The 10,480-nt window shown below is 37.3% G+C and overlaps 1 protein-coding gene across 1 annotated transcript; it reads right to left on the bottom strand.

Moving 5' to 3' along the window:
* Nucleotides 1–783: 783 nt before the first annotated feature.
* On the bottom strand, nucleotides 784–7,092 carry LOC146564861 (interleukin-21 receptor-like). The gene is made up of 9 exons (XM_085290425.1): nucleotides 7,071–7,092; nucleotides 6,727–6,820; nucleotides 4,609–4,744; nucleotides 4,339–4,493; nucleotides 4,030–4,181; nucleotides 3,774–3,936; nucleotides 3,320–3,416; nucleotides 3,153–3,237; nucleotides 784–1,938 (listed from the first exon to the last, which is right to left on the bottom strand). The coding sequence occupies exons 2-9, from the start codon at nucleotides 6,794–6,796 to the stop codon at nucleotides 1,402–1,404; spliced, it is 1,395 nt and encodes a 464-aa protein (XP_085146551.1). The 5' UTR covers nucleotides 6,797–6,820; nucleotides 7,071–7,092; the 3' UTR covers nucleotides 784–1,401.
* Between the last annotated feature and the right edge of the window lie 3,388 nt (nucleotides 7,093–10,480).

The following is a 10,480-nucleotide window of genomic DNA, read 5'->3' as shown; positions in this document are numbered from 1 at the left end:
CTCTGACATATATTCTCCATACAGTAATGATTAAGAAGACTAAACTGAACTAACTAAAACTAAATATTCTCAAATAAATAACTTAACTGAAACAAGAAGATCCACTCTGGAAACTAACTGAAACAAACGTGATTTAAAAACAAAAGTTAAAACGAACATAAAATACACTAAAACTAATAATTCTGCCCCTGGATGGTCTGCAAGTGCGATTATTATTTGTTTCTAGAAGGACTTTTTTGGTACATATGTGTTGCTGCCCAAGCTACATACTAATTAGAGACGAGAAATCTATCAGTACTATGAGGGACTCTGGAGGCTCTGTTATGCTGTGAGTGGGAATTTTGCTGGCATTATTTGGGGCCACTTATCCCATTAAATGGTAGAAATAACTGAAAATCAATAGAAAGTTGTTCTGAATGATCTCATTTTGGTGTGAAAAACTGGAGAAATTTGTCACCGTGTGCTGTACGCATGTGTATGAAAAGAGTATCCTCTCAATCTGTCACATTTAACATCATTCTTCACCTTAGAAGTGACAGTTAAAGAAACCAATGTGTGCTGAATAAAACGAAAAAGCAATTTCCATGGCTGTTACAAAGCATCCCAGTCCACCATGGTGACTGTCATCTGCAGGCTAAAAATTAAAGCTGCTTTAGACTAAAAGACCCACAAAAACAGCACTGGTTATGTTGACTGGAGAAATAAATAGTAAAACTTTCGTATTGAGGTTACACTTTATTGTTCCCTTAGGAAAATTTCAAAACAATCATTTCCACTGAATATTTGCATCACCTGCACAACAACTTGGAGATGGATAATGATCCAGGAAAGATCCAAAAACATCTCTCATAAGTCAGTAAAACAAGAACAAAGTTACTGATTTAAGCATAGATATGGATCTTTATCTCTTTTATTGTTGATTTCTTAGTAAAAGCTAAATGCAAAGTATAAACATATTGCAAATAAGGTAGATTAAATTAAAAAAAAAAAACGGAACAAAACACTTTCCCCATACAGCTACAGAAAATCATATCATCCAAAGCTCTAGTGGAATTCACAAACATTCACGTCTTAACATTCTGCAGTCAGAATGCGTCAAGTGTTAACATATGCAAATCAGCCAAAGCAGAAGCCTACTCTATGTGTTATATGGTGTTTTTTATGTTTTTGTCATAAAAAATGATAATCACATACATTTGAACAGATGTAAATGTTGTATGAAGTTCAAGCACAAACCCGCTGCTATCAAGAACACACAGCAACTTGCAACAAGTGAACTGGCCAGCTTCAAGCCACTTCATGGAATCTCTCCTGCCATGTGGTCTACAGCCGTGGCTGTCAGTGCCACCACTCTTATGAATTTTTCTGGCTCCAAACAAACTGACAGAACCATTTCCTGCTTTAACTCTCGCGCTCATGCTGGGAATCAGATGAAACTTTTACATTGCTCTCTTTAGACAGTAAAACAGGAACAACACCTTCAGCTGTTTTGTTAAGAATGCAGTAATCACTACAGTAACATGGTGCTAGAGTCTCAACAACAGGACTGCTTGGTAAACTGCACTCTGGGCTTTGTGTCACATCCTCAAAGCTGCAGCCAGAGTCAACACAGCTGATATCCAGGACATCTTCAGGTGGAGAGGAGGCAATCTCTGCCTCCCTGCCCCTCTCCCAGACGGAGCAGGGGAGCTGAGTATAAGAGGTGTTAGCTGGACAGACCATAGCTATAGGAGCAGGAGCCATATCCATCCCAGGCAGGCCAACGTAGGAGGTCGGGCACTGAGGGAATGCCAGCTGAATCACTGGAGGGTTTAGGAAGGTCTGGGTCTCTTCTGGGTCCTTCGTGTTGGGTTTTGGCACAACAGCCACTCTATCACTTATCATGCCCTCATCGGCTTTGTGCATTAGTACATTTTTACCTTTCGGAGAAAGCCATTCCTGCAAATTAAACAAAATGAAGATGCATCAGGTGTGACGCAGTAGAAAAAAGCACACTTGTGTACTACCTGCACTCTCAGAATATGAAGCACCAATGCAGTATAGATGTTTAATGGTTTGTCATGGTAACATGCTGCCGTTACAAATTTGACTTAGGGTGTTTATTTTTTTACTTGCAGTTTTTACCATCTGTCATTGCAACCATATTTGAGTGGTTCATTTCTGGTCCTATTGACCGGGGAAAGCTTTTTCTCACAGCAGCCAGATACACAGTATCATAAAGTCTAACAACTAACTCAAGGAGGGACATTTGTAGAACCGCTACATGAACAGAAACAGACTTCTCATGCTTGTTTGTGAGGCTTTAGCACTGTTTGTTATCATTTGGCCATCCACTCCTGCTCTGACTGAAAGGTCTCATTCTGCTTCTGAGGGGATTACCTTGAACTCTTCAACTCATATTTCTAGTGCAGAGTTGAGTATTGTGCTTCCATGAACTGTTTTTAACTGAATCGTGTTAGCAAAAATTGTGTGATTTGCCATAAAACTTGGTATGAATATGGTAGCACAGGACGAATGTCTTAATGATGCGCCGACTTTTTATCTAAAGTCACTTGTAGTTAGAGTTTATTTATCCTTTGAAAGATCTGGAGCTCTGCGTCACACGATTGAGGGTTTGCTTTCCAGCAACTGGGTTTATTTCAGTAAGACTGATGAACTGTCAAAATCCTATTTTGCTGAATGCTTTCTTTTATCACCAGTTACCAGATGGTCAACATGATAGACAGAACACATCCTTACACTAAACTCAGCATGTTTGCATTTCTAGTTTGACAATATGCTGGTATTCACATTTTTTGCAGCATCAGAATGTTAGTAAAGTGTCACAAACACTATGAACGCTGTCTTTGACTGACACATCAAATAAATAAGGATGCCAGAGATGTTCCTGTTAGGGGTAACCACAGCAGATTATCTGCCTACCCATGGACCTTGACCAATTCACTGTGAAGTTATCATTACTATGTGATAGATGTGTATAAAGCTTATACACATCTATCATTAATTATGTGGTCTTCTTACATCTCATTTCTAACGTGTCATTTTGCACTGTGCTTCCATTGTGACCCTTATGTTAGGATTCCTGCACTTAATTGATTTTAACAGAAGTTAAAATTAAGCTTCTTCAGAAATCACTCATGTTATCTCCTTACCTGGAGATCACCTTTATGTTGCTGATACAGAGGCTGAAAGAAAGGAGCCGGGGATGGCGTGTGGGACAGAGTTTTTATCTTCATCCTGCCACACAGACACAAAATATGAATAAGAGGCACATTATCCTCATCAGACATGCAATCATTCCAAAGCTTAGATGAATTACCTTGCAGCTGGACTGTAGAATACAAACAGCAGAGCTCCCAAAACCAGACACAGTGGGAACAGATATTTGGCCAATAATAATAATAAAGTTTCTGGTTCTGAAATTACACAGAATTATTGACTCACACTACAAAGATGGCAGCAAGTCCATTATCTATCAAGTATCTGTGCTATTTTACAAAAGCGCTGAGAGAAAGGGAAGAGAGCAGCACTTGTTTTTGATAAACATTGTTCAGAGAAAACACCTCACAAGACAACAAAAGGCTGCTTCACACGAGCAGCGTCCCACCTATGTTTGTGATTATGAATAGCATTAAATAAACCTAAAAATCCATTCCTTTATCATTGTCATAAAATTGCTAAAGCAAATGTAGTTGAATTTTACTGTTAGCATATTTTTAGAAAGCTCCAGATAACAGAGGCCTTTTTTTACTTATGAAAAATGTGTCCTTTACCTTCTTCTGCTTTGTTTTCCCAGCATGTTGGTTGACTCCATTCACTCCAAGTTTCACTATATGTTTGAGGTCTATATCTTGCTTTAATGCAATATTCACTATTTTTCAGGTGCAATTTCCGATTAATAGATTCAAACTTCTTTTGGGGTGGAACCGTAAAAGTCTGTGGAAATGTTTAAAGAAACAATTATTGTTTGATTCTTTTAGAATAAAACACATTCTTAGTAAATATACTGCACATAACAGTTCATCTTACTTTGTTCTCACTGCTTTCAGGTGTTTGAAGTAATATTTCATACATGAGGTAACCACCAAGGTATGAATGGTTATCATATCGACTTTTAAATGTAATGTTGAGAGTCTCTGTTGTTTCTTGGACCACAAGCTCAGGCGGAGGTTTCAGCTGAACTGATTAGAAATATCAATCAAATCATATTTAGGTATATCAAAATGTTCCTCTAAGCATCAAGGGGGTGCATAATATTTTTTTCAGACTATCATTAAAAATGAAGCACATTAACATATTAAGACAAAATCAACAACTACAAATGTAATTCATACTTACTGTGATTTGCTAACTTAAATTCATTTTCTAAATTGATGCATTGAGATTCATCACAAATGTCAATTTCATAGGAATTATAATCCGCCCAAGGCTTATTGTTGAGTTGACATTCACAGTAGTAACTGTGATTCATCACCACAAGCGGACAAGAAGGGCTTTTGGAGCAAAAACAGAACATGGACATGTTTGTGAATTTAGAAGCAGAAACACACACTTTCAATTCTGTAAGAAGAATCAAGTATTTTATGTATTTATTTAAGAAAAACTTACTTGTGTTCGGAGTTCTCCTTGAAATATAGGCTGTAGTTCGTTTTGTTCTTTCCCAATGGAATAGCAGTGATGTTGTTGAAGACACAAGTAATGTTGTGTATATAGTCAGTCACACACATCCATGACGGTACATCAGCTAGAAAAAGAAAAAGTAGAAGAAAAGAAATATTCAATTATTATTTCACAGTTTCTGGTATTGATTACTTCAATGCTATACTTGTGTATGATAAGGTAACACACACTGGATACTCCTATGTTTTTGTGCCTTATGCGATTAACCATGTAATCATCTGACTCTGGGCGCTCTGTGGTCTTAATTCTATTGGATTTGACTTCAGCCTTTGACATGGTTGACCATGATATCCTTTTGGCAAGGTTGGAAATGTTCTATCATGGTTTAAATCATATTTCTCTGAGAGGTCGTTCTCTGTCATGATGGGAAAATATTCCTCTTCTTCTGCCCTTTTTCGCTGTGGTGTGCCCCAGGGCTCGGTATTGGGTCCTGTGTTGTTTTCTCTGTACATGCTGCCCTTGGGCTCCATTTTTGAAAAACATAATGTCTCTTTTCACTGCTATGCTGATGATATTCAAATCTACCTCCACCTGACTGGGGATGTTTCATCTTCACTACATCCTCTGTTTGATTGTCTGAGGGATGTCAAAGACTGGTTATCACGTAACTTTCTTACTTTAAATGAAAAGAAGACAGAAATGATTGTTTTTGATAGAAATATGCCTCTGGGACAACTGACCGGCACACTCGGGCCTGTTGCTAACCACCTCACTGATGCTGTTAGGAATCTTGGAGTTTTCATGGATAGTTCCTTCAAACTAGATAAACAGGTTTCTACTGTGGTAAAAACCAGCTTTCACCAACTACGCCTAATTTCTAAGGCTAAACCTTATATACCACGCAAAGATCTGGAGAAACTCATTCATGATTTCATCACTTCAAGACTGGATTATTGTAATTCTCTCTACTTGGGCCTCCAATCTTCTCTTCTTCAGCGATTGCATCTGGTCCAAAATGCTGCAGCACGTCTCTTGACCGGCAATAGAAAGTATGATTCTATCACCCCTGTTCTGGCCAACTTACATTGGCTTCCTATTAAATACCGAATTGATTTTAAAATTTTATTGTTTACTTATAAAATCCTAAACAATATGGCACCTGACTACCTAGCTGATCTCCTCTGTCTGTATAGCCCTCAGAGAGCACTAAGATCATCGGGCCAACTGCTCTTAGTGCAACCTAGGTCTCGGCTGAAGACCAGAGGAGGCCGTGCCTTTGCCGTTGCTGCACCCAGCTTATGGAATACTCTTCCTCTTCATATTCGCGCATCAGATTCCATTCAGTCTTTTAAATCACGTCTAAAAACTTATTTGTTTAACCTGGCATTCAGGGCTAATTAGGGTAATTTACATCTGGCTTTGCATTTAGATTATGTAATTATTTTATATTTTATTTATTTTATTTATATCTGTAATTTATATTTTATATTGTGATTTTTTATCTGTATCATGATTTTACTGGAAAGCACTTTGGTGTACTTCGGTCTTTAAAATGTGCTATATAAATAAATTTTGATTGATTGAATTTTGATAATCACCAGTTTAGAGGGTAAATCTCTTGCTAGCAGCTCAGTCATCCCATGTGCACACTCCCTTAAAAGGTTCAATCCTTAAGAAGGCACTCTATTTATTTTTTTATTTAAAACCTTGATTGGTAAATAACCAGCATATCCAGCTGTCAAATATGTAGCAGAGTAAAAAAAGTACATCATTTCTCCACAGTAATAGAAATAAAAATCAATTTTACTTGATAAACATCAAGCTACTTTCCATATTTAATAATCAAAATATTAATCAAAGCTCAAAACCAACAACATGTGATATGATGATAGCTAACATGTGTGACTATTTGACATTTAAACATAACCTCTGAACCTCCTACTGTTACTGACAACTGGAATGTATGACATTAAAAGCTATGCAGTTAATCATAGTAGGAAGAAAAGGATGATATGATACAGCCACAAGATGAGATAAACCATAAGCTGCCTTACTAATGACTTCCCATAGCTAAGTGAAAAACATCTCCATACAAATGAGCAATACCTTCGATCCCGCTGGTCACTGCAAGGATGCCGCAGCACCAAAGCCCAAACAGGAGCTGCCAGCACTTCATGTCTTTTTGAACACAGGTATCGTTCTGTGGATATGAATAAAACATATATGTTTAAAGCCTCTTTGAATTTTGCATTACAATGTATCTACTTCTTCAGTATTATGAAATTTGTACCATTTCATCTATATTACAATTGATTAGAATTTATCTTTTCGTAAACTACACTTGTCATAGGAAAATAACAAATAAAATGCATCAAGTTTATAACTTTTCATAATGAATAAATTCACCAGCTGACATGAGTTCAGTGATATTTTAGTAAATGTGCCATTACCTCAGCTCTGTGGTGCCACTGATGTCTCAGACGGTGAATGAGACATAGAGCTGAGGTTTAAACTTATCAATCACATCACAGGAAGTCTTTTTTTTTACGTCATTGGGTTTTTTTCCCCCTCTTGCCTTCTTGGTTTGGGCACGTGCTTTTGATTTAGTTTCATTGTACTAATAAAACTGTTCAGTCTCTGAAGATTATCCGGTTCTTTAAAGTTTTTTTTCCGTGATACAAAACCTAAAGAGACATTGTTTTATGTCACTTAGGGTTGCATTTTTATTCGCTTTAGTGCACGTGCAAGTTTCTTTTTTTAAAAATCAACTTTGTCAAAAAAGAAAAAAAAGATAATTATTCTTCCTAAATGTATTTACTTTTTGGTGGTTTGATGGTCTTCCATAATGTAGTGCAACAAGTTTACAATTTATGCTTGTTTAAGGTTTCAAATATTGAGCCAAACAAGTAATTTCTGTGTGCTGTAGGTTACAGAATAAGGAACTCCAATGCAGGAAAAAAAAGCTTTTTATTAAGCTGAAGGATGAGTCCAAGGTCCAAAAACAAAATAAAACAAGTCAAACACTTCAGCAAAATATAGAGAGCAAACCAGAAAAGATACACAGAACCAACAGGATAAAACAATGGACGGTGTACACACAAACGGTGATTAAGGAACGGGCACAGACCTCCAGTAAAACTCTGAACAAAGCACAAGAGGAAAGTAGTTATCAGAAAATAAACAAGAAAATAACAGCTTAGATAAATGAAACAAGGAATGAAACATGAATGAACCACATCAGAGGGGAAGCAGGAAGATGAGACAGAGAGAACACTGAGGGAAACCATGAGGGAGCTATAACATACTCAAAGACTCCAAAATAGGGCTGGTGCAGTAAAGTAATGGGCATCCAAAGCTCAACAATTACAAACCCATAAATGGGAACTAAAAAACCCAACAAGAATTAATGCTTCATGTTAGAATGATAATTAAGCACTAGAACAAGTGAAGATCCTGGACACAGCTCTGAACACAAATACCAATCTGAGAACTACTGCACTGGTTTGCTTGTGACTTTTGCTGGGTTTCTCACACTTCAGTGAAGCTACCAACCACAAGTTGATAGAGATAGGCTCGAGAGGATGGCTGTCTCTGAACGTTTTTCCTTATCAAGATTTAAATCTCATTTGGTGTGGAAAAAGTTTTGAACAACACAGCTGTTTGCAAAAACTGTAAAAACAAGCTTGGCGGGGACTTTAGATTTAGATTCTTTTTTATTCTTATTACAAGGTCCTTTAAATGTAGCCTGGGAAATGCTTAGCCACACAGGACACAATTACTGGGGTTCTTAATGTGCAGTTTTTATTGCCAATGGCAACTGAATAAACAAAAATGTCCTTTGACCTTCACTTTTGTGAAACGGCAGCCATATGGACTTGTACTGAACATCAACAGTATGAGAGGTAACGTGGCAAAGTAACAGGATAAACGATAAATAAAAAGATGCGCCAGTGCGAGGAATAAGGGAAATGAAATAAAATACAAACACAAAAATACGGCAGTGGCCTCTCTCTGTGCAGAACAAATTACAAAGAGCTAAATCACACAAGGCTCCTTTAAAAAATGTGGAAGTGTTACATACATTTTCTATAAACACTTATATTCCACAGCAATCTCAGTTTACTTGCAATACCGGAACACACAGATGACCTCGCCAGAAAATGGCTGCTCCGCGCTGCACATACAGGTCCTTTGTATCATCCATTTCAGAAATACATCATCTTGTTAAAATACTGACGTTTTACTACTGCACTGCAATTATACCAATATGTTTCAATGAGTTATGTGCATATTTAACAACAATTCAACAATTAAACTCAACATTCCCGTTTCACAACCACAAATAAAAGTAAACAGGAAGTCCCAAGATGCATTTCTTGTTAAGTTTTCTTGGGAATACTTATCTGGCACTATCTGGTGTAGAGAGGAGAAGTTAGAAAACAAAAATTGCATTCTCCAAAAATTAGATTCTAGCTGTCAAGCACATAAAATGGATCACACTTCCCCACAGCTAAAGAAGCTGCACTAAGCAACTGTAGGAAATTATTCAAAAGCTCTTTTAACTGTCTATAAAGTTTAAATACACTTGCTCCTCTCTACATTAGACACTTTATTTTATTTATTATATAATCCTGACAGATGACTGAGATCCTCCACTGGTTTCCCTTTAATTTCTTATTATTTCTAGACTTGGATGTTCACTTTACAAAGAGCAGGTTTTCATTTGTTAAAAAATTCACAAACCAGGAATGAGAACTAGACATGGAGAGGAAACTGATAGACATCAGATTGTGAGAAAAGACACATTCACAGTAAACAGACATCGCTCAGTACATGTAAAAAAAAACTTTGCTTTGTTTGCATGTTTGCAAATGCATGCAGATGAGCCACAGAAAATCAAAACACTAGACTAGAATCAAAGGTCAAGCGTCATACCAAAGCTATCAACATCACTGTTTGAAGGCACTCCATCACTGAAATACCTAAGTATCACTTTCAGATAGGTCATCGGGAGAGGTGGGACAGAGAGTGGCTGAAGCCCTGTAGCTTTCCTCTCCCTGCATCTAAGAGTCTAAAACAACATCCAGACTTTCATGTTTGAAATGATACCAGATGCTAAAAACGACCTCGACCATATTTGTTAATAGTAAATCATCTTTATTCTTAATCAAATATATAATCAAAATGTAAGTTTGGCCAATATGTAAAATGCGAAAATCACTGTTCTAATGTCTTAATCTTGTGTGTGGACAGGATCCAGCTGTGACCTTGGTAGATTTGTGTGTGTCTGCAGGAATGTGAAAATATAAGAACTTTGTCGCCAAACTGTCATTATACATGATTTTGAATAAGAGAAATGGTATTAAGTGTTGTAATGATAATACATAATCCTAATTCATATGTGACTGATAGTTACTGACTTGACGAATTATGTTAAGTATAACATGGAAAAGAGTAAAACGTAATGACGTAATATCAATGAAGCAACCTTTGCCTTAGTTAGAAGTGAAAGGTCGAAGATGGAGGTGATGATAGAGTGTGGCTGGATATCAGGTGACATCGGTGACCGTCAAGATAGGAAAGAGAGATGGGGAGGCAAATGGGCATTTGCTGTGCTTTTTCATCTAGTTCTTGCGATGAGCAGAAGACATCATCTGAAGATTCAGTCCCTGAGGTCCGTAGTTAGAAATGGTAGTGCCAACAGGTAGTGCCAGAGGAGCCACCACCACCCAACCATAGTGGACCTACAAGTTGGTTTTATTATTTTTGACTTTTTCTCTGCTCATTTTTACCATAGGGGCAGGGTAGGTAACAGGGTAGTTAGTACTGGGTGAATCCCCTCACCCATCCTTAGGCTCCA

Source organism: Mchenga conophoros, linkage group LG11, assembly GCF_057382185.1.
Source record: "Mchenga conophoros isolate Kocher_MC1m ecotype Shallow Benthic linkage group LG11, M_conophoros_male_GT1.1, whole genome shotgun sequence".
Lineage (NCBI taxonomy): Eukaryota > Metazoa > Chordata > Actinopteri > Cichliformes > Cichlidae > Mchenga > Mchenga conophoros.
The sequence above is the reverse complement of the archived record's forward strand: the minus strand, read 5'-3'. Positions and strand labels throughout refer to the sequence as shown.

What these genes read in the sequence shown, in the direction of transcription:
- LOC146564861 (XM_085290425.1), bottom strand. Translation starts at nt 6,796, where the DNA reads ATGAAGTGCTGGCAGCTCCTGTTTGGGCTTTGGTGCTGCGGCATCCTT. An exon ending in AAGGAGAACTCCGAACACAA is followed by an intron (nt 4,494 to 4,608) that starts GTAAGTTTTTCT and finishes TTGCTCCAAAAG; the next exon opens with CCCTTCTTGTCCGCTTGTGG. An exon ending in GGAAAACAAAGCAGAAGAAG is followed by an intron (nt 3,417 to 3,773) that starts GTAAAGGACACA and finishes GTGTAATTTCAG; the next exon opens with AACCAGAAACTTTATTATTA.